Source organism: Oikopleura dioica, chromosome PAR (assembly GCF_907165135.1).
Source record: "Oikopleura dioica chromosome PAR, OKI2018_I68_1.0, whole genome shotgun sequence".
NCBI classification, from domain to species: Eukaryota; Metazoa; Chordata; class Appendicularia; order Copelata; family Oikopleuridae; genus Oikopleura; species Oikopleura dioica.
In genome coordinates, this window is record NC_137293.1 from 4,625,473 (window position 1) to 4,649,259 (window position 23,787).

General features: G+C 41.0%; 1 protein-coding gene and 1 long non-coding RNA gene across 2 annotated transcripts; both read right to left on the minus strand.

Moving 5' to 3' along the window:
* Positions 1-256: 256 nt before the first annotated feature.
* On the minus strand, positions 257-3,861 carry LOC145701374 (uncharacterized). The gene is made up of 12 exons (XM_081778596.1): positions 3,858-3,861; positions 3,375-3,638; positions 2,645-3,028; positions 2,326-2,460; positions 1,991-2,278; positions 1,879-1,946; positions 1,464-1,593; positions 1,338-1,420; positions 1,196-1,292; positions 1,085-1,154; positions 866-987; positions 257-396 (listed from the first exon to the last, which is right to left on the minus strand). Exons 1-11 carry the CDS (start codon positions 3,859-3,861, stop codon positions 873-875), a joined length of 1,638 nt encoding a protein of 545 aa, XP_081634722.1. The 3' UTR covers positions 257-396; positions 866-872.
* A 103-nt stretch (positions 3,862-3,964) lies between these two features.
* LOC145705380 (uncharacterized) lies at positions 3,965-5,192 on the minus strand. The gene is made up of 3 exons (XR_014134585.1): positions 5,073-5,192; positions 4,740-4,799; positions 3,965-4,016 (listed from the first exon to the last, which is right to left on the minus strand). It is a non-coding gene; the product is annotated as an uncharacterized LOC145705380 (long non-coding RNA).
* Between the last annotated feature and the right edge of the window lie 18,595 nt (positions 5,193-23,787).

Sequence of the window (23,787 nt, forward strand, 5' to 3'; positions counted from 1 at the left end):
TGGAATCGCCTTTTATTATTAATTAAATTTTATTAAAATATTTCGTTAAAAATTTTTTTTCATTTTTCTGATTTCATCATTTTAAATTTTTCCGAAAACGAATTCTTGCACTTGAATACTTAATTTACAGTATTGACAATACTGACATTATTTTTGATTTTGATTGTCTGAGTCAGATCGATTTTAAGTCTTGCTGAAATCAAGGAAGATTTCCAAAGAAGTCCTTATTCCTAACTAAAGTCAAATTATAGCTTTTAAAAATTTATTGAAACATCAGAAAGAATGTACAGAAAGAAAGAATCAAGGCTCGTTCTCTCGCCAGATTGTGATTTTTCCGCCGGATATTAGACACATGAATGGTTTTCCTTCTTGATCTTTTGGGGACAGAATCATCGGCTAAAATCATGTCAAAAAAGAAGAAAATGAAATGAGAGTGTGCATGAAATCAAGGATGATTCTAAGTGAGAGTCTGCTACAGATATGCTTTTCTACAAACTACAGTAACTTCAGTACAAGCAAGAGTACGAAGAGCATCAAAACTTTCGTATTCAAAAAGCGAAAAAGCGAGCGATATTTTACCGGACATTCGCCGCCACCCTCGACCCAGTCTATCAGACTTTCATATTGCGTCGGGTAGACTCTGCGCAACTCAACCCCTTTTTCTCGCAATTTCATCTGTATACTCGCAAAACTCGGGTTCAAAAACAAAAATTTCGATTAAAAAATGTGCAAAATTTTGAAGATTGTAAAGATTTTAGTGAACCCTTCCGAAAGCTACGTTTCTATCGGATTTCTCGGACTTGTAATTTTCGGTTAGTACTGGTATTGGCTGGAAACAGCGTTAATAAGGAAAAGATGGAGATACCTTTGAACTATACTTGAACGACTTTTTGAAGAGTTGAGGAAGTGTGACCTTTTCGGATTTCGACGAAGCGGTCTTGAGGTCTTTTCATTCGAGAGCCAGTTGAGACGAAATCCGAGTTTGTTCTAAAAAGGAATTTTTGTGTGGTAGACATGAGAAGTCTCGACTTTGTCTGGCAGACGGCTCTGGTCTACCAGACTGCTTGTAGGTTGAAAATTTTACCTGTAAGGTCGGCTATGCGCGAGTTTTTCCATATTCGTTATTCTCAGCATGACATCAACAAGGATTTCATCTTAAAAATATTGGCTTTTTTATCAATTGAAATTTCCTAACCATCGAGCGAATATTTATCCGCAATTGCCGACATCTCCGGATCGAGCTCAGACTGCGGCAAATACTGTGGCGTCATTGAAAGAGCAGCAAACCCGCGCTAGAACATGTATTTTTGGCGCTAATCCAAAAATATCGCCCTTACCAAAACAAATTCTTCAGCTTCTTTGATGCTGCTCACGACTACTCTGACGGCGCCGCGTCCTTTTGACCGCTCTTCTTTCGCCACTGTTTGAAAAGTTACTGTATGCTTACGGAAGGGGAAGCTTACCGATTTTGGAGAGTGAGTGCATCATGAGCTGGGAATGGTTGATTTGGTGAAGGATCAGTTTTGCGAGAGAAGCTGCTTTGGCGTAAACGCATTTGTCCTTGTGTTTGTGCCAGTGTTCGGCTCGGCATTCCTGTAATTACAGTTATCCAAGTATATACGATCACATCAGAATGATTTTCAGAAATATCTTGAAGATTATTATAATAATTGTCAATTTTCATTAAGGATCCCCCCTCAAGAGGGAATGACTTTTTCAGACAGCGATTTTGGATTGATCCCCTTAAGATTTCCATAGAAAATTTTGCTCAGAGTGTAGCCCGAAAGTTGATCGAGGGAGAAAATAAAGCTGTTCTTATGATAAAACTCAGAATTATGGTCTTTCGAGACAAAAGAGCATCGACGTCAATTGGCCTACCTTTGTACAATAGAACGTCACACAATAGCGACAAGACTTGTATTGCGCTTTTGCTTGTTTCAGCGTCGCTAGAATTTCAATTTCAAAATCCCCTCCTTAGAATCTCAATAACCTTGATTCGAGCAAGCAGAGTTTCGACAAATGAGCATTGGCTCTCTGCTGGAAACGCAAAACATTCTCCCGGCTCCCCCATTGCTCGAAATAGTCGACACGCGATTATCAGTATTTTCAGCTTTTTGCGATGGTCGGACATTTGTCCTCATCACAGCTGGCGTGGAGTAATCGGCGCCACTTTTCGGCCGTCGAGAAATTGGATTCGAGCTCGGCGGTGTCGAGTTTTCTAAATCGCTCTTCGAAGATTGATGCGAGTGGCCACCTGTTGACGATTTGTCTGTGTTTCCTAGTCGATGAGAATACTGTATGTTCGTTTCTTTGAGAGGAGCATACCTTGACTTCTGTTGAGAAGCTTCATCAGGGAGGATTGAGCAAGAAGGGTGACATTGTCGTTTGAGGTTCGAGGAGGTGGCTGGTCCGAACGGTGAGTAGGACGATTTGAGGTCTTTGGCTCGGTTGTTTTCATCGCTAAAGATGATTTTGATCGATTTTTTACAATCTGACGACCTCTGTGAACGGTAGTTGGGGGTTCTCCCTAGACCTGCCCCTACCCCTGGACCACAGGGGCCCCTAAGGCCAAAACGCGCCCCCCGGATACCCCCTCCAGCAGTACCCACTTCTTAACCCTAATCTTCCCCCTAAGGTTAATTACCTTGTCTTGGTGATTTCTTGACATTATCGTACTCTGAGCTGACCAAACTCGTCTTTGAACTAAAATTCGACTTCTTCAAATTCCCAAGGCTCGAATAATTCGCTCCCTTTGCCGAATTATTCGTTCCATTGAAATTGCCATTCGCGAACAATGGATCACTCTTTGGAGCACTCGTCGAGGGAAGAGTTCTGTAGCCAGGAAAGAGTGCTTCGTGTGCGCTTTTGCGATTTTCGGGAGATGGTTTTTGGGAGGTTTTGGATCTCATCGTTGCGCGCTCGATTATTTCAGAGTCGGAGCGGCGGGGCGATCGAGGAGTTGAAGATTTGAAGGAGTTTTCGATTTCGGAAAAAAGGTCGGGGTTGCTGGCATTCGCGTTTTTCTGCGCTAGAATTTCAAATGAATGAAGTTTTTGATTTTCAGATCGAAAGGAAGAAATGATTGAGCTTGGCTCAGAAACCTGTGCGGAAAACCTGAGTCAGGCTCTGAAAGATCACCAATGAAAAGCCGCGTAGAAATTTCAAATTCGCGGCTTCGTCCTAAAAAAGCCGCTATGCGGCTTTTCATTAGAGATCTTTCAGACCCTGACTCAGGTTTTCTACACAGGTTTCCGAGCTCAGTAATTAAGAAATCACCCCAAATGAACAAAATTCAAGAGCGTGGGAAAATCATCAAGACCCCCTTTCTTTACCTCATTTCTTCATTTTTTCAAAGTGGCTCTTATTGTCTTTACCTGTTGGATCGGAAAAGCCGAAAAGCTCGCGCCGCTGTGATTTCTGACGAACAATCGTGTGCAACTCCTTGGCGAAAGTAGGATCGAACTTGTCTCGAATCTCCTTGGGCAGGTTCTCGACGCTCTTGAATTCCGCTGCTGGAGGAAGAGCTTGAAATGGCGATTGTTTCTCGATTCCATCTCCGACGGATTTTGAGCGGCTTGGAGGACGAAACTTTTGACCTTGGCCAGTTGATCGGCGTTGGTCTAGCAGACGCTGAGCCGCTTTTGAAAAGGATTAAAACTTGTCTCGGACAATTTTTAACCAAAATAAATTTTCGTTTTTTGACCAAAATGCATTTTCGACAAAAAATTGCGACAAAAATTTTGATTTTTTGCGAGATTTTTTTTACGAAATCTGGTAGACCTAAGAAGCGAATGCGGAGATCTGATTGGTCTCAAATTCGACCAAAAATTTGATCGAAACTGTCGCGAAAATGGCGCGCATTTTTGCCAATTTTGTAAAAAAACACCAAAATTGACCAAAATTAAAATTTTTTGCCCAAAAATCACACCGACTTTTTTCGCCTCAAAATAATTTTTGAACCTTTTCCTGATCTTTGACTTCTTCCAGCTCTCTCTTTACTGCCTCCAGCGCCCATCCTAATTCATTCAATCAAAAAATATATTTCGGAAAATCAAATCTTGAGTGAGATTAAGATTCAGCTTGTTATATTTTTTCACAATAAAAGAAAGAGCAGGGTCAGACCACTTGATCTCTAGCGTTTTCTAATCGGCTTTGTGTGCCCAAGAAGATCCTCTCAATGGCGAAAGCAGCTATTCATGCGGATCCGATTTAGGCTTCCCGAAAATAACTTTATGACAGCATATAACAATTCGGAAAATAATTCAGTAGTAAATTGAATTTCTGCATTTTAAAAACTTTCTCCAGAATATATAAAATATCGTCTCTCTTTTGCAATTATTGAATTGACAAGTGAGCCAATTCTTTGGTCGCTTTCAAAGCGACGCTTTGTATAAACGGGTTAATTTTATATTTTAAAAAGAGAAATTAAATAATAATTCTTAATTTATTATTTAATTAATAATGTTATAATTAAATTGATTCTATAATAAATAATTAATTTATTTAAAATAATTATAAAATTTTAATTTTTAAAATATAATTAACCCATTTATACATAGCGACCAAAGAATTGGCTCACTGGTCTATTCAATAATTTCAAAAGAGATACGTTAATTAATAATTATGTTTTTTATATTTAATTAGTTTATATATTAATGTTGAATATTTAATCTTTCTTATTTAAAAATTTATAAGATTCATATTCATATATTTCAACATAAAATCATTTTAAAACTTACGGGCTCTGTTTTACAATCTTCCGGACTTTTTCTGCCAGTTCTTTGTTCTGCGGCTCATGTCTTAAAAAAAATTCAATATCAGAAAATCTCTTTTCAAATTACTCTTTGAAATTCGCCCGAATTCCGACCCTAAAAACAATACTTTTTCCAAAGGTCTGTTCCCTATACCAATCTTTATAAAAACCCATAATTTTTATATTAAAAAGCGAGTTTACAGCTCGTAAAGCTAAATCAGGTGTTGGAAATTCTATAAATGGGACGACGGAATGCGCAAATATTTGCCCATTTTTCAGAATATTTCTAAAGCTCCTTTTCAATTTCATTCAAATTTACCTGTAAAGTTTAAAGCTCGGCATGGTCGAAGTAGTCGTGCTCGCATAAATATCCTTCGCGGTCTTCAAGGATCAGAAAGTGGAAAAACAAAAATGAAGAAAAAATTATTTTTGACCCTAATCAATCCACTAGCAGGAGCGGCGGAGGCAGGCTAAAAGTCAAGGTTACGGAAAGGGAGCTTTTTACGATGGGAAGAGATTAATAAAAAGACAGGCGCTAGGTGAGACGGAAGGGAGTGATTTGGAAATCAAAGATTTTGCTTGTTTTCGAAGCTTTTTGGGGTCTCTCCTTTTCTCTCTTGTCTCTGTAATTTTCAGAAGGCAGGAGATAGATAGGATCATCGAGAGATAGCAACATCGGACATTCCCGTCCGAATCAGCCCTAAGGGCCTGAGTCGGACTCGGCGCTAAATGAGATTGCGCACCGAGCTAATTACCCTTCCCAGTTTTTCAAGCTTATTTCCTTCTCTTTTTGTGTGCAAACAAGTTTTTTTAATAAAGAAGATATTTTAATTTTTTCACAAAATTTGACTTACCGAGGGATTTTCTTCCTTGTTTTTCTTCGGCATCTAAAATCCTTCTTTTAGAAAAAAAAAATAAAATTATTAAAACCGAAAATGAAGCCCCGAAAATCGCCAAAATCAAAGCCTCTCTGAATAATTCAAAAAGCGCAGCGAAGATGTCCGTCAAAGTCAAGATGCAATTTTGCATTTTTTGAAACGCAAATATGCTTCTTCAAAGTATTTGACGCCGTCGTAAAGTTTTTACTCTGAGCAAGTTTTATGAATCAAATGGCCTTTGATCTCCTCAATTCGGAGGGGAGTAAAAATTGAACGATTTCAATTAAAAATATTGTTTTGGCTAGTGTTAGGGTTAGGAGTGGGCTCGGGCCCGAGCCGCTCGGCAACCTGTGTAGAAAACCTGAGTCAGGGTTCTGAAAGAGTTAAATGAAAAGCCGCAAAGCGGCTTTATTAAAAAACGAAGCCGCGAAGCGGCTTCACCAAAATTTATCTTTATATATATTTCATCAACACCCTGACCTAGGTTTCTACACAGGTTACCGAGAAAAGGACTATTCTTACGTAATAATTTCGTTTAATCGTATCAACCATCAGAAAAATCCCAAAGAAAATCGTTAAAAGCTGTAAAATCTCCAAAATCATTCAAAATCTCTCTTCTCTGAAGACCCTTTTCAAGACTCAGAATCTTGGGATCAATTTTGGTCTCTTTGATAAACTTCGATTACCAGGTATCCCAGACGGTAAGACCGGCCTGATTCAAAGTCCGCGTCACAAAATGGATCATTTAATGAAAATTGATAGAAAATAATCATGCTTTATTTTCTCACAAGAAATTAAAAAGCATATCTTTGCTCAGCAACCTGAATAGAAAACCTGAGTCAGGGTCTGAGAGATATTTCATGAAAAGCCGCGAAAGATAGAATCTTTGATTCAATTTGCAATTCAATCTTTCAGACCCTGACTCAGGTTTTCTACACAGGTTGCCGAGTCCAGAATCAGACCTTTCATATTTATTTGAAGAAAATGATGAAAAAACTCATTTTTTGGATGAAAGAAAAGTCATTACCATAAATCCTTCGTCACAATAAATCTATCCTGGGCCCATCGAACTGCTTTCTTATTTTGCTCTATCAATTTTTATTTTTTCGATCTTTGAAAAATCAAAATTGAAATTCAATTGCGACTTGAAGACTTGAAGACCCGGAACTTTTCTTTTGATAATTGCTCTTGAGAAAAGAAATCGAAAAGGAATCTCAATTTTTGATTTTTGAAAATTTCATCTTGAAATTATCGATAAATAAAGATTTTTTCTTTTGATAATTTCTAGCGCTTTTCAAAGTTGAAAGTAGGCTCGTGGCAGGCGGCAGGATCCATGCCATTATCATAAGTGACACTTACACTGTCACGTGACACAGGCGGAAATTGAATAAAACCTATTTCTCAAAAAAGGCGCTAGAATTTTTGTTTTTGAGGTTTGGAGCTGCGCCAGACTTTTTTTTATCAATTTTTCATAAAAATTTTCGAAAAGAAAAATTTTATGAAATTTTTTTTTTTTTGAAAATCCTTTTTTTTTTCTCTCAAATTTGAGCCATTCAAAATGTTTTTTTTTTACCGGAAGAGTCATTGATTTCCAAGTCGAAACATAAGTTCTTTCATCAAAAGGTTTCGGGCAATAGATTTTCCCATTTCTTCCCAAACTGTAGTACATTTATTCTCTCCTTTTCTTTCTCAGAGAAAAAAAATTGTGTTTTGAGAAATTCCGGGCGATTATCGGTAATGAGTTGAAAAATCGCTGACGCTAAATGAGAAGGATCGGGCGCAGGCCTTCTTTTGTAGGAAGAAGCTAATCCCGGGCCCTCCTGATCCTAGAGCCGCGCCACGTGATTCTCCGTTCTCGCCCCGATTTTCAACGATTTCAAAAAAAAAATTATGAAATCTGGGCTCGGCAACCTGTGCCAAAACCTTACTCATGGTTCTGAAAGAGTTTCAACGAAAAGCCGCGTAGCGGCTTTTTTAAAAAGAAAGCCGCGAAGCGAATTCACCAGATTTTCAAACAGACCAGGTTAAAAATTCTGGGAAAGCCGCTACGCGGCTTTTCGTTGATACTCTTTCAGAACCCTGGGAAAGCCCTTGACACAGGTTGCCGAGCGCAGCTTTTTTATAAATGAACTTTTGAAATGCTATGACTATAAAAACCGTTTTATTTTTTGTCACGGTGGTTGAAAAAGATCACACTTGTCAGGTGGAATTGAAAAGAATTCTTTCCCGATCAAAAGGGTCTTCAGAAGACTCAAGAACCTTTTGTTTTCATAATAAATTTCTGCTTCGTTTTAAAAGTTACTGTAACAAGGATGTTTTCCGGGCGAAATTAAGAAATAAAATTGGCATTTGCGGTGGAGGAATTTTCATTTCTAATAGTTCGAAAGATTGACTCCTGGCGACGCTGGGCAAATTTACCGAGACATTATGTTTTTACTGTACTTAGCGGTATTATTCCGCGGGCTAACTGTAATGAAGCTTGATCGTCATTTTCAGAAGGAAAAAAGGGCAAATAATTCTTCTTGTAGTGGAGTTACTGTACCTTTTTTCGTCCAAACAGTTCATCCTCCATTTGCTTGAACAATTCTACCACAGAGTTGAGCTCTAAGTGGAGAAAGCCTCCGGGTCCCCTTTCCCGTTTCCCGCGCAGATCACTGGCGGGAAAGTCTAGAAATTTTCATTAGCACCTGGTTGGCGCTTCAGAAGAATCTGAAGATTCCGAAGAAGTGAATCTAGAGATTTTATGTGTTTCGGCCAATCACAGGGCCGACAAGGGTTTTTGCGATGACTAGGTGCTCTTGCCGCAAAATTGCGCGCTCCAGGTCGAGCGTCTTACGGGGCCTAAGACGCTCAGATTCTCCTATCTCCACTTAGAGCTCAACTCCATGGTACATCTTCGCTATTTCAAAAAGTCAGTCGAAAGCTCTCTAGAATTTGTGCTCACCTCATTCCATTGAGATCAACTTCCAAACTCGCCATTATTAAATTTCAGGTGACCTTCTACCTCTCGACTTTTTCCCACGCTTTTGTCCGTTTCAAACGTTTTCAATCCCGGCTCTCGAGCTTTTTTCTCTTTTATTTTTTTCTAGCGCTCAGATTTTTGGGATTTTGGTTTCTGAGAGTGAGTGGTGCACAAGTTCGGAGCTGCTCTCCAATTGTCGATTTGTGTAAATAGCCAGTTTCATTCATAACAACGAGAAATTCAGACGAAGCGCGAAACGGCGCGTATTTATTCTATAGTAGCGCCCTGATAATACTCTTCAAGCACCATCTCCCCGGCTTTGTATTCAAGGCGCAAATAATGAAAAAATCAGAGGAAAGATTCACCGCGAAGCGGTTTCTCGATTTTCAAGAAATGAACATTGACTTGCTTTCTTCCTCCTGATGCCAAAATTAAGGGTCTCCGATACCTTAAACAAGCCGAAAACAACAACTCTCAATCTAACCATCTAATTGAATAAATATTTAAATATTAAATATTAAATATTTAAATATTTATTCAATATTTAACTTGAATATTTAATATTTAAATATTTATTCAATATTTAACTTAAATATTTAATATTTAAATATTTATATATAAATATTTAAGGGATGGTGTCTGGAATCGACAAATTTCCGACAAAATTTTCGAAAAAAGACACTTAAGAAAATAAACTCTAAAATTTTTTGGGAATTTTTTTCTTAAAACTATGCAGAAATGGCTTTTTCAGGCCACAATTGAAATTTCTAGGCAATTTCGAGAAATTTTCGTTAGCCAAGATTTTGGGACTTCATGCTCATTATCGGGCCACCGGGGACTCCTAGTACCAATTGGTACTGCCAGTACCAATTTGGTACTCCCAGTACCAATTTTGGCAAGGCAAAATTTTAGTCAGCCAGGAACGCCCACTCTGCGGGTTCTGTGATAAGAAACTTACTGATTCGGCCAGGATATAGTTCTATTTACCCGCCTACTATTGTTCCAACTGAACTATTTCGATAAAATATCACTCGAAAAGCCGAAAAAGCTTTGGTACTGCGAGTCCCCGACGCCCCATTATCGGTCAAAATCTAGTTCGATTCCGATGATCTTGGTATCAAGCGAGCGAGCGAGCGAGTCAAAATCTGCATCATTATTTGAGTTTTAAGAGGACGATCATGGGGTCGATTTTTCTACCATTACACCTACAGATAATGGTGCGCCATTGAAATTTACTTGAAAAAATGAAACATTTGTCGGAATTTTTGTCGATTCCAGACACCTCCCAATATTTTCGCTTCAATAGATTATCTACTCTCTAGATAGATGACTCTCTAGAATCGGATTATTAATCTGATTCTATAACTGCAAAGAGAAAAAGAGTACAGCAAAAGTAACACTGATAAAAATCGAATCAATTTTACACTAGACGGTGCAGAAATCGACAGTAGACAGAAATATAACCGGATACATAGCTTCTCCTTTTTGTTCTCCAATAATTTGTGTGGTAATATTCTCTTCGCTTGAGCCTTTTTAAGCTTTTTAAATGTAAGAATGCCTGCTCCATCAAAGGAACTATTCACGATTTTCTCCGGTCGTTATTTCCCTAAGCTCTGCGAAATAAGGGGAAACAGCGACCTGAAGGTAAAAATGATGATTTACCCTCGGCGTCAGGTTAAAGCGCTATTATTTCTTCCTTCAAATGATTAAAAGCCTTAACCTAGTTGAATCTTTTGAATCGGATAGTCATCTTCATAAACCAAGCCTGGAAATACGTAGATAGAGTTTTCGTATAAAATTGAGGATGTCCAAAATAAGTTCTTAAATTTCCGTTTAAAAATGGTTAATTTTCGAATGACTTTAATCTTTTCATTATAATTAAAACTATATTTACTCTCAAGAGATATCCAATTAGTGCCCACTTTTTATTCATCAATCGCCAAATTTCATTGAGTTGCTCATTTTTAAAAAAGTGGGTATGGTCAATTTAGCAGCGGTCAAATTAGCAGATTTTGTTCAAAATCGAAAAATTTTAAAAATCGTTATTTTCCCGGAAAAATATATTGGTAGGGTGATTATATATTGGTTACCCTATACCGCGATTTGATATTTTGCGAGCGATTTGAGGGCGCACAAGAGCAAGGCCGAGGGGAAATTTCGTTTTCGGACTTTCGAACTCTCGCTCCGGGCGGAAAGTGGCTCCAACCTAGGGCGCTAATCCTCTCAAAGAAACTTCCCGCTCCTTCTTCAAAGCTTAGTTAATATAAGATAAAGAAATTTACAAATATTAAAAAGTTTCAGATATTTATTGGAAGAATCTGTCGATTCATAAAATTTCGAGTTATATGATACCAATTAATATATAAATTTCTTCATTCAAAATAATATCTTTCCGCTTTTGCCACGCCCAGATTCACTCTTTCCAGCTGGGTATCATGCAAATACCTCCGCCCCATTTAATGGTTCGATATCTAAAAACGATGATGGTTGTTCTTTTTGCGATCACCCGGTTTTATTTGCTTCTCTTGGCGAGAGTAGGGCAGAGTGTTAAAAGCGCCGGACTTTCTAGACCTGGCCTCGGAATTCTGACCTGTCTAAAATCCTGAAACAGATCCTGTTTCCTGTTTTTGGACCCTGTCCTTTTTCCTGTCTTGCATTTCGAGACCAAAATAAACCTGTAAACAGGCCTGTTAACAGGAAATACAGGAAAACACGCCTGTTTGCAGGGACAGCCCTGTAAAATTGAAACAGGCCTGTAAAAAAATTGCAGGATAACATATTTATGTACGAGCAAGAGAGCCAAGTTCAACCCATTTTTGTTTATCTAGATCTAATTCTGGCATTTCGGAAGTTTCGCGGCGGGAGATCATACCCCAGTTTTTCGGCTAAAGATAGCCATCGTGTAATTGGTATCATTTTAAAGCTGCTTTTCCACTGAGTCCTGTTATGATATCTATACTTCGTAATAATTGATCTCCGATTAATGGTTTTTATAGGTAAATACAAATGGGTGAGGGGGATTAACGTTGCCGCCAGATGAAAAAGCTCAAAACGCGCGATGGTCGCGTGAAAACTCGCGCGGCGCCAACTCCGTCGATTTTCTTAGGCGGCGCGGAAAGTTAAAAGAGGTGCTAGAAAAAGTTGCTGGAGAAAGGTTGACTTTCTTGGGTTGCAAAAAGGCTTGATTTTTGCAACCCAAAAGAGAGCCGCAAACACTCAAAATGAAACCGCGGTATATAGGGTGAACGTACAAAAATCAAATCTTGTTTAAGTGAGAGTTAGAGGCTGATTTTTGCAGGATATATTCTTCATATCCAAGAAAAATCATATTTGTAAAAATCGTTTTAAAAAGCCCCGGGCGATTTTAGAGGCAGTCGAAAAGTACAGAAAAACTATTTTTTGAGCGAAGCAAGCTCAAGAGTCATAAGTGGGCTAGTTAAACGCGCCTTGACGAGCTGATCATTTTCCAGCCAAAAAAATTAGTAACGGGTCACCGATTGGCTCAAAATCATCATTTGAAACCAATTTTTTTTGTTTTTACGAAAAGAAGTCCTCCGGAGGACTTTTTGCTGGAAGAAAAAGTGATCTTAAAGATCATTCATCTAGAAAAATATCACGAAGGATCTTCCTGCTTTTTGCAGGCAATTTAAATTTTTAAATAAAATTAAAAACCATAAATGAATTCCGAAAGGGAGGAATGGGAATTTTATAAAGAAGGGAGTGGGCGGGGATGGGGACAATACTGAGATTGATCAACTCTGTAAAGGTAAATGTTCCCTGCCTTTGTCAAGCCCATTTTTAATAAAAAGCAAGGGAAGGGGGAGACCAATCACTTATAAATTAAAAAAAAGTTTTCAAATGTCTTCCTTCAGGAGGAAGTCCTCCAGCAGTTAGTCCTCCGTAGGACTTTAACATTGATAAAAAGAAAAAATTTCAAGAAAAACGGAAATTTCTATTGAAAGCGACTGATCTGGATCTTCGTTACTAAATTTTATTAAATTAAAATGGCTTAGAAATCCGCCAAAATAAGTTTGTTTTCGTCGACCCTTTTTGTTTGGCTTCGCAAGTCAATTATATACTTTGACAGCCTTAAAAAGGTTGAAAATCTTGAGAAAATTCTCTGAGAAAAAAATTTAAATAAGAACTTTGGCAAGATGTATCACTATGCCAAGTTTCAGTTCAAACGGTCCAGTTGGAAAAAAGTTGATTTTTTTGTACGTTCACCCTACCTATATATTGGGTATAAGCTGGGTACAAGCTGATGGCAACGTGATGGCAAGTTAACCCTAGCCGGTCAAGGTACTCCAAATATGGAGCAGGTTTTTACCCATTTCCAAGTACCTCACAATATTGAACGTTTAATTTCTAAGAAACTCATTCTGGAGCGGTATTTACTTTTGCATCTTAATAGGCAGGGTTTAATCTATTTCCTCAAGACCATATAATTTGACCCTTATCATTCGTATCGTCTTATTTGCAGGTAAATCCCTGGCGCCAAATATGGAGTATCTTGACCGGTTCCCGAGAAATATCATTTTTGGCCGGCTAGGGTTAATGGCTACGTCTTTTTCCCTTGATTTTTATGAAGAGTTCATGCTCAAAAATCATTTTCTTACGTAAAACAAATCGTTTTCATAGAGAATTAGGAACAAGACAGTCGGTGAGTTGTTAAAAAACTACTCAGAGACCCATCGGGCCAGACCTGAAGCTCACTCTTTTAATTTATAACTTAAGGGTAGGGTCCCCGTACAGGGTCAAGTCTAAGAATCGGTTTTTGACCACTTTTTCAGAATCTCCATGAAATTCTGAGCAAAAAAATGTGTATTTTTTCTATCTCAACCCATTTTCGCACAAATTGCAATTGAAAATGGCGAAAATATGTGCATTTTGGCTAAAAGGCGGAAATTTTAAAATTTTTACAATTTTTGGTCGTAATGTTAGGGTGTCATATGATACCTTTTTGGAAAGCCAATCTATTTGCGATGAGAACGGCGCCTTTTGGGCTATGCCCGCAAGGCAATTCACGGAGTCAAAGGGACGGAAAATGGGTACCTTCGTACTTTTAAATTTTTAACATAGAAAATTTTGACCCATTGAAAAAAGCTCGTGTCATTTTTAAGATTAGGGTCCAAACTTTATCCTACAAAATAATCGAGGGCGATTTCATTGCTCACTTTGGAGGAGAGTCACCCTGAATATTGGCTATTTTCGCGATTTTTCGCTGAGACGATAACTTTGAGCAAACCGCACGTGACTTTTCTCTTGGAACTTCGAAAAAAGCTCGTGTCAATCAGAAGATCTAAGATTGAACTTTCATTTGGGCCATTACATGCCTTCCCAGCATTGATAGGTTCGGAGGAGAGTCTCGCTGCTTTGGGCCTGTACGGGAACCCTACCCTTAACAACAACAATTTGAGGAGTTAACCAAGAAAAAGAAGAATTAAGATAGGACGAGACACCAAATGAGCGAGTAAAAGTTTTGATAGGCCGGTAGGCCAAATAAAGCAATATTATTGGCTTCGAAAAATCGCTTCCTTTGGTGTACGTTACTATATAGATTCACTCATATGGTGTGTCGTCTTATCTTAATTGTTCCTTTTCTTTGTTCGCACCCAATTTGATGATTTGGAAATTTTGTCCTCGAGAATCGGAAATTTTTTGAGAAAATGGTCAATTTAAATGTTTAAATCTTCCAAAAAAACTGCCTGCAAATTTGACCATATCCACTCCGTAATCCCACCCTCCGACAGTAAAAAGGCTTCCAGAAGGCAATCCAACAGCAGAAAATGCAACAATGTGTCTAGAATTATTCTCTGAGAATTTTCCGGGCACGGTCGGACTCATTAACAATTGGTTACTCATTACCAATCTACCTCGGATGATTCTCTAAAAAACTCCACCCATCTTCCATCAAAGTCTCAACTGCTCTGTCTGAATCTTCGCCTCCTATTGCGGTTGGGCGATTCTTGTACAAGCCTAATTCTCCTAATAGATGTCTATTGTTAGTTTGAAAGGTAGTTTCAACTGAGAATCCATCGAATAACTGGCATTGCCTCCCACTGGAATAATCAAAGCAAATCAGAGCTAAAAAATACAGAAATGAAAACAATTTATCAGAAAACCTCTGCTGCCTCCGTCGATTGTTAAAGCCGAATGGCCAAAGGAAGCGAAGGATAAGCGAATAGATAATTTCGTAAATTGACAACCATCAAGGCGACCTATCTGTATTAACAATATTTCACTCATTTAAAATTTTTTTGTTACTTGAGAAGAATCAAAAAATCCACCAAAAATGTGAAGCTGATCATTTACCATCGCGATTTTCGATCTGTACAGGTAGTAAGCAATGTGGGAGCTGTAATCAGATGGAGGTGTAATAAATATTTCGTTTTCAATTGATCCATCTAGAAGTAACGAATATGGTTGAAAATTCTCCATTAAGTAAGACGGTAACACATTTATCTTTGAATTTTTGTAAGTGTAAAAAAAGTTATAAATTTTCGAAGTACGATCAAGTTTGAAGATTCGGACTTTTCTTCTCTGGCTATTTTCTGAAAAGGGTCTGATTGCAATTTTCGAGCTTCTTTCGTTCTGTTTCTTAACATTCTTTTGGAGTATGAAAAAATATTAAAAGGAAAAAATTTTAGAGAATTTCAAACTCTACCTCAAAAACTTCAACAAAAGATGAGTTATCAGAAATAATTAAATCAAACGAAAATCGGATTTTTCTTAGATGTGCCACATTTGACTGCAAAATTATTCGTTCATCAAAATATGAAGAATCCATCCAAACAGACCCATTGTTATTACTTCCGATTTTTAAAAGGGTCGTTTGATCAAAATTCAATTCAAGAATATTAACGTATTCGAAAGAATCTGACGTCTGCTGAAAATCGATATTGAATTCGAACAAACTACTTCCATTTATTTCCATCTCGATGGTAGAAATATGATTAAGTTCTTTTAATCCATAAAAATGACGATCCGGAACGATCGTTGTCTCTTAAAAATTGGTTGTAGCCTGCAACTTGCAGGAGATCTCATGCGATTTTTAATATATTTTCAGTCCTCCTAAAACTGCATACGGTAGGCAGCATACCTCCAAAAGATTTCGGAGGAGGAAATCGTGGCTGCGCAGCAGAATTTTTCGCAAAAGCGGGAAAAACATCATCGTGAAAAGCAAAATAGGGGTTGCTTGTCACGTGCATTTTCTTTTTTGTCTTTATTTGGACGAACTCGAGGTAAATTTGGTCATTTAAAGGATTTTAAATCATTCGAGCGTCTTTATGCTGAATAAATATAAAAATCCTTGCCGAAATTATATTTGACCTCGAAGACAAAATCAAAAACATAGTTTTGAATCACCACTTTTTCGTCATAGATAACTCCATTTCCAAAGTACTCGCACTCATCGTTAATAATTCCTCCTGTGTTTGTAAAAGAAGGATCATCATCCGCAAATAACTTCGAGAAACACTGAGATTTTCCTCCATAATTTACAAGAGAACCGATCCATTCATAGCCAATAGTTAAAAATTTTCCGTCCGCCTCCAACAAAACGGAGTATAGAGTGTTTGAAAGTGCAATGCTTCTGGAAACAACAATCAGCATCAGTCGTCCAACATCAATCTTTCGTTGAGTTTTGAAGTTGAGATTTTTAGCATAAGTTATAATTGATAACTTATAAATAATAAGTTAAAAAACTCGTTTCAAAGGGACCACGTGAATAGGATCAAGGTCTCTGAATTCTGCCGGCAATCCATGGTCGCCTTTTCTCCAACCTTTTTCCAGTTCTTCGCTCTTCCTGATTCGATTTAAAGCAAGTGTTGTTGAGAGTTTGATCCATTTTTCACCCATTCGAACACTCATAAGATAAAAACGTTCTTTGAAGCTGACAGATGAGACTTTCGCGTTAAAATGATTGCTTGCAATGTAACCTTGTGCTTCTTCAAAACGGTTCAAATTATAATCGGGTGCGTAGTAGAAGCATTTATCGGGTCTTCCAGTTGGAGAGCTTTATCGTGATCAAGCATAAAATAATTGAATATTTATTACTATTAATTTTTCAGCATCTTTTGACCATTTTCAGATAGCAACAACGGGAAAAACTTGCCGATCTTTTTCTTTCACGCGAATTTCAATGTAATGAGTTCCAATAGAAGATCCAAAATGGAAGACGAAGAAGCCTCTATACAAGCAAAATATGGATTTATTTTTATCAGAAGACTCACATATGTTTGAGTCGATTAGGGATAAAAATCGGAGCATCGCCGTTTTCTTTAACTCTCATCAAATTTCCGATCGCATCAACCAAATAATGCTCGCCATTGAGGAAAGTTGCTCCTGTAGACTGAAAGGTTTTGACCGATTGTTTTTTGGGAAAAAGTGAAAAATTACGCGAGAAAATCATTTTCAAAACTGCTCATAAGAGAACAAGAAATTTGTAGCAATTATTTTTTTTTGTCCAATTTGGGAATCCAAATCGTCCAAAAGAATTGGAAAAGTTTCTTTTTCGATCTTTCGACCAGCCCAACGACCAGTTATAAGTTCAATATTTCCGTTTGATTCCCATTCATCGTTTTCTTCAGAATTATTTACTGCCAGAGTCGTAAGACTCGACGATGACGAAGTTGAATAAGATGTGGGTGAGTTTGGTGGAACAGACGTTGACAAGGTAGAACTCGACTGAGCGGTCGAAGTCAGAACCAGTGTTTGAAATAATGGTCAAAACTCTCGTGAGCGAGTGAGCGCGAGCAGAGGCCCTCATAATTTTAACACGAGTGAGCGAGCGCGAGCAGACTCTTTTGATTTTTTCGTGAGCGAGCGAGCGCGAGCGCAGATACCAGGATTTTTCTATGAGTGAGCAAGCGTGAGCGCTCGCTCGCTCGGTCGCGCTCACTCGCAGCTTTTCAACAACGTTTTCATTGAGTGATTTCTTGAAAAATTCTAATACTTTTAAATTTGAAGGACTTTTAACTATCATAAATTAATGATGTGTATTCTTACGAGATTAAAAGACTATATCAAGATAGATTTCATAAATATTAAATGATTTTGTCATGAGGGTGACTTCATTAAAAATAACCGTGAGCGAGCGCGTTTGAGCGCAAGCAGGGACCTTGGAATTTTATGGTGAGTGAGCGAGCGCGAGCAAAGGTTCTCGAAATCAACGTGAGTGAGTGAGCATGAGCGCTCGCTCACTCGCTCGCGCTCGCTCGTGGCTCGCGCTCACCATTTTTCAAACACTGGTCAGAACTATTGGAGACTTCGTTGGCCATACAGTGTCTTCCAATTTTTGCAAATCAAAAACAGGAATCAATTTCTGACGCGACTCGAATTTCTCACATTCGTAAAACGGGCAAGGACATCCATTAGCACAGTACATTTGAGTGGGACAAACGTCACCGGCGGACTCGGAGGATCGAGTCAGTTCAAAGCAAATGGATTCACAGGGCGAAATCGGGTTAGTCTTTGTTGATTTCAAAACGAGAGTTTCTGAGCAAAGATGGCGGCAAATTTTTTGGTCATAAAACTTTTTCTTCTGACACCGGATAAGGTTCACTTCGTTTTCATCTTTTGAGAAAACTAACGGGGCAGGTTGGGCGTGCTCGATTTTGAAACTGGATCGGGAAGGATAAACTCTTCAGCTCAGAGTTGCAAACTTACTGATCTACTCCCGTTTCACAAAATAAGGGTAGGGCCGTGGCGTCATTTCAGTGCTCATGTTAGGTCAGCAAGAAGCCGTTATGATCTGATAAGGATCGAGGCGCCGCCGCTGTTTTGCACTGCACTCAGTTCTATCTAACTCAACTTGAAATACACACCTATTTCCAGTTATACTCGAAGATTATTCTAGAGAGCCGCAGGATCTATTAGAGAAGCAATGATACTTAGTGTAGTGGGAATCAGGAGTTATTCCTGACCTATCAACTGGTGAACAAAAGTTTGCAAACCTCGACTCTTCACTGGAAACATCGAACTACTGGTTCCGACCGGTAACACATCCTCAGATCGCCTTTCCTACCACTCGGCCAGGCCGATCGACTGGGAGATTCTTGAGCTTTGACGTCCGTTGGGTTCATTTGGCTACAGTTAGCAGTTCTGCGCACGCCACTTGAAAGCCCCTAAAAGTAAAATAAAGCCCGACCAGCTTATTTTACGGGGTCACCGCAGGTACTGTTCTAGCGCTGTCTGGTACTGGCGTGAATTCAGACTTCCAGCCATCTACAACCGCTTAACTCGACGCTCTCGGACCACTTGAACTACTGGTACTTCTTTCTTTGCCGCAGATCGTGAACTCGAACGCCTGCATTTGCTCTTCAAAGCCCCTAAAAGTAAAATAAAAGCCTGACCAGCTTATTTTACGGGGTCAACGCAGGTACACGAACCTTTTTCGCTGATACTGCCCGCAAGTTAAGCCGACCACGTACATTCTTCTGGACCACCTCTAGAATTCGACGACTTGAAACTTCTTCGTGGCGCTCTTCGCTGCATTTGCTCATAAAATTACCCCTAGACAAGGATTTTAAGTTCTCCAAACTTGAAATCCGGGGTAATCGCAGGTAGAAAAGTCGGTTAGCAGTGTCCTCGCTCCAACTTTAGCCGCCACCTGAACAACAAGTCTCCGTTGCCGTTGCTGATTCCGATCAACTTCATCGAACGATCTCAACGAGCACTCCCGCCACCTCCGAACGGACTCTGAAAAGGGTTCAACAACTGAATCTTGGACTGACTGACCTCGCTGCGCCGCGCACCTCTCACCAGCAGCGATGACAGTTCTATGGCAACTCTCCATGCCCATTGATGACTTGAAAAACGCGAGTCGAGCCAACCTTCAGAAATGGGTTGGGGAATTCGGCAAGTTCATCGGCGACAACTTTACTGACACGGAAAAGACCGCCGACGTCAAAGAAGCTTCCGACCGTCTCGCCATCATCTCTGCGCAATTGCAGTCCATGAAGTCTACCCCAGCCAAATCTGGCGAATCAGCTGCACATCTCGTCGAGATCAGGCATGTATTCGATCTTGAAAAGACCACTGACTTGAGTGATGCCGACAAAGTAGAAGTTTGGATCGCCAAGATCAGACAGGCAAAAGTCGACTACATCGACCACTTGGATGATGATAAAAAAGAAGAAGCAGAGAAGGTCTTGGTCCGTACAGCCAAGAAATACTTTGATGCGTCGGTCAACCAGTCCTTTCATCGCCAAAATCTAAAGACGACCACAGTAGCCGAGCTGCTAGAAGCCATCGAAACCATGTACAGTAGCAAGCTGAGCATCTTCCAGGAGCTACGAAGACCGCACGACGTCAAGTTCCAGAAGAATAAGGGCCTCCAAGCCTTCATTTCCGAGCTCAGCGAGGCACAGAAGCGTGCTTATCGTCAAGTAGAGCGTCTGTATCGCCAAAATGCCGAAGCCGAGAAGGCTGAAGTCATCGACATCACTGCTTCTTCCGCTGCTTTTGTCAAAGTCGAGGCCGGAGTAGAACCTAAAACTGCTAGTAAGTGTTCTTGCCCTGTTAAAGCGCATGAGCTTTCTGATCTCTACAGCGCATGCCTGGCTTACATGAAAATCGCCGAGCTGTATCCGACGGTCGCGCTCAAACTCTGCGACTCCGTTGATTCTTGTCGTTCTCCACAGCAAGTCTACAACAAGGCTAAGTTGCTGATTGACCGTCTTCCGGCTAACATGACCAATGAGGATTCCGCTGCTTTCGGCGCCAAGAACGGCTCCTGGAACAAAAAGAACTCAAACAGTCAAGGCGACAACAAAAAACCATCGCTGGAATCTTGACGACTCGGACATTGTCATCAACGGTGTAAACGGCAAAAGCAAGGCTGTCGGAGAATTCATCACTGACGTTATAATTGGCGACGCTACCTTCAACGACATCAAGGTTATCGTTACCGACCATAAGAATACTCCATGTTTGATTGGTCGCACGGTAATTGATCATCCTTCTTGTGTCAGTTTTGGGCGAACCGGAACAGAAATCGTGGTTCAACGTCGACTTGGTCCTGGTACCGACATAACGACTCATAAGTTCGGAATCAACGGCTACCGCAGTGATCCCTGGAACGCGACGCGAGAAACTTCAAACGCCCAGCTACTTGTTCTTGAGGAACCACCTTCGTCTGGAACTAATGTACTGAGCGCCGGTACTCATTTATACGGCGAGGGAGGCGAAAATGCGTCTCTGGCTGTCGAATCGAGTTCCACTGCTAGAAAAGACACTGTTACTTCTGAACAACCGCCTCATCGAGACAAACCTGATCTAAGCGCAAGTACTGATGAACTCTGCGCCTGGCTCGAGTCGAAGAAGAATCTGACACTGCCCACCTCCTGGGAAGATGCTCAAGAACTCAGAACGGTTAGCACGCTGTGCGTCGAGTTTGATGACATCTTTGGCAGCGACGAAGATCCTTTGGGCGAGTTCATTCATCCAGTCCGTATCCCTACAAATGGAAAATCGGCATCGCGCAAGCAGCACCAGATACAGTTCAGAAACCAAGCTGCAGTCGACGGTAAAATGGACGAAATGGACACGACCCGCGTAATCGAACCATGCAAAGATCCAAAAGGCTTCAACACTCCTATCCACGTCGTCGATAAGAAAGATGGAAGTCCACGCGTAGTAGCCAACTTCAAGGATACACTAAACCGCGTCTTGAAGGACCCTGATCCATACAGCATGCCCTCGCTCCGGGAAATTTTCAACGAAATCCGACCTGGGAACATGTACTTAGCTTCTGTCGACTACCGTAGCGGATATTGGCAGATCCTCATCGACGAGCAAGACCGCCACAAAACTGCGTTCACCTGGCGAGGGAAGACCTGGCAGTATAGGAAGATGCCGTTTGGACTGACGTGTGCGGGCCAGATATTCAGTCGATGCGTTGGCGAAGCACTCGAGTCCATCACTGACCGCGAAGGACTTTACATCTACATCGACGATGTACTGCTGTGTGCACCAACGTTCAGCGCGTATGTACAGAAGCTACGCAGCCTGTTTCAAGCTACAAGAAAGTTCGGCTTGCGGCTCCATCCAGGCAAGTGCCATTTTCTGGCGAAATCGGTCAAATTTCTGGGCCGCGTTATCAGTCCAGAAGGTATGAGCATCGATCCTGATCATGCACAAGGGGTTGACTCGCTCAAACCACCAACAACAAGGACAGAACTTCGATGTCTACTTGGTCGGTTGACCTTTATTCGGGAGTTTCTCGAGACGAGACTTCACGAGCGCATCGACACGAACTGCTTCTCCCAGCTGGTCCACGAGCTCAACAAGTTGAATCGCGACGGTGAATTCTACTGGTCGCCGGAAGCGCAGTGCAAATTCGACTTGGTGAAGAAGCGACTCAAGACTAGTCCAGTCATCTCCTATCCAGATCCAGAGCGCGACTTCCTATTGGTCACTGACGCTAGCGAAATTGCTGTTGGCGCCGTTTTGCTCCAGCTCGTCGACGGAAAAGAGAAGGCGTCGCATCTCGGACGTTCACAGCTGTGGAAACCAGGTGGTCAACGACCGAAAGGGAGGCCTACGGCATCTTATTCGGCATTCGCCGATTTGATTACTTCCTTCGCGGTCGTCCGTTTGTCGTCAAATGCGACCATGCAGCCCTCCAGTACATTGATTCTGTCGACCACAAAAACGCGAAGCTTAGCCGATGGATGGATGAGCTATCTTCGTACAGGTTTATTGTGGAATACATCCCAGGTGAGCCAAACGTCTGGGCTGACTTCTTCTCTCGGCCATTTGGGCTCAAGAAACCAGTCCACAAGGATGTTCACGTGCCAGCCGGGAAGTTTGCAGACTTCGGAAATGGTCTGCGCGCCTACGTCTCAAGTTGGTGTACTAAACAGCAAGTTAGTTGCCCTGTTGGTACATCTGAGAAGCTCCTTACAGAAGGACTTACCAGTGCTTTCATCACTAGAAGCGGCAGTTTCATCCTCAACACCCGCGTCGAGGACTACTTCAAACTCGCCAGCGATCAGCGCGCCGACTTCAGCATCGGTGGCCTCATCAAAGCAGTTACCAGCTTCCAGCGAGAGCCAAAGTCGATCCAACTTGACAGGAAAGATCACAACTACGACATTTTCCGCGTCAACTGGCCACATTTCAAAATTTGCCAGCGCACAGATCTTCTGCTCCATGTTAAGGACGGCAAGCATCGCCAGGTTCTCCCTCCAGAGCATGTTCGCCGGCTTCTCCGCATTTCCCATGATGATTCAGCTCATCCAGGCGCCAGTCGAGTCGCTGATTCTCTAGAATCGTATTGGTGGCCCAGCATGGATGATGACATCAAAAACTACGTCGCCTCGTGTGTCATTTGTGCCAAGAAGAAAGGTAACCAAGGTCACGTCTCGTCCCCAAACATCGGTCACTGTAAACGCGGCGAGAGACCCTTCGAAGTCATCTACATTGACTTTACCGTCTTCGACAAGTGTAACGGCAAGCGCTTCGTTTGTACAATTCTCGACAGCTTCACCCGCTATTTCATCGCCAAGGTCGTTCCCGGCGAGCGCGCGATCGATGCTGCTCGTACAATAGTCGACGAAGTTGTTCTGCGGCACCAGATCATTCCGAAGATCGTCTCAAGCGATCGCGGAACTGCGTTCGTCTCCGCTACAATGGATGAGATGACTAAGCAGCTGGGCATCGTCGCAAAACAGCACACTGCCTATCGCCCACAGAGCACAGGAAACCTGGAACGAGCCCACCGCAGCTTCAAGTCCTTCGTTTTCATGCTACAACACGAGCGAAACATGACTTGGATCGATGCAGTACCATACGCGTGCGCCTACATGAACAGCCACAAGAATTCTGGTACAGGTCAGTCGCCACATTCTCTAGTTACTGGTCGCCGGCCGCGTCTCACTGTCCAAGAAACCATCCACGATCCCGATTTGAGCTCGCCTTCTCCATCTTCTTATGGCAAGATGATCCGAGAACGTCTTCAACTTCTCCACTCGCTCGCAAAAGTCGCCAACAAGGCCGCGGATGAAGCGCTGGAAAGAAGGTTGAAAAAGGCTCATCGTGCTCGACCACTCAATTCTGGAGACCAGGTTACTCTGTTCCGCCCGGTCGCCAAAGCAGCAAAGTCCAAAGGATACGACTGGATTGGACCGTTCGAAGTCGTTACTGCATCTGAACATGTTGTCAAAATCAAGGATCAGAAGCAGAATTACGAT

Bases quoted from the DNA above. Each gene is read 5' to 3' on its own strand.
- LOC145701374 (XM_081778596.1), bottom strand. The intron at 2,461-2,644 runs GTAATTAACCTT...AATCATCTTTAG, and splicing joins CAAGAAATCACCAAGACAAG to CGATGAAAACAACCGAGCCA. The intron at 2,279-2,325 runs GTATGCTCCTCT...CTCATCGACTAG, and splicing joins GCTTCTCAACAGAAGTCAAG to GAAACACAGACAAATCGTCA.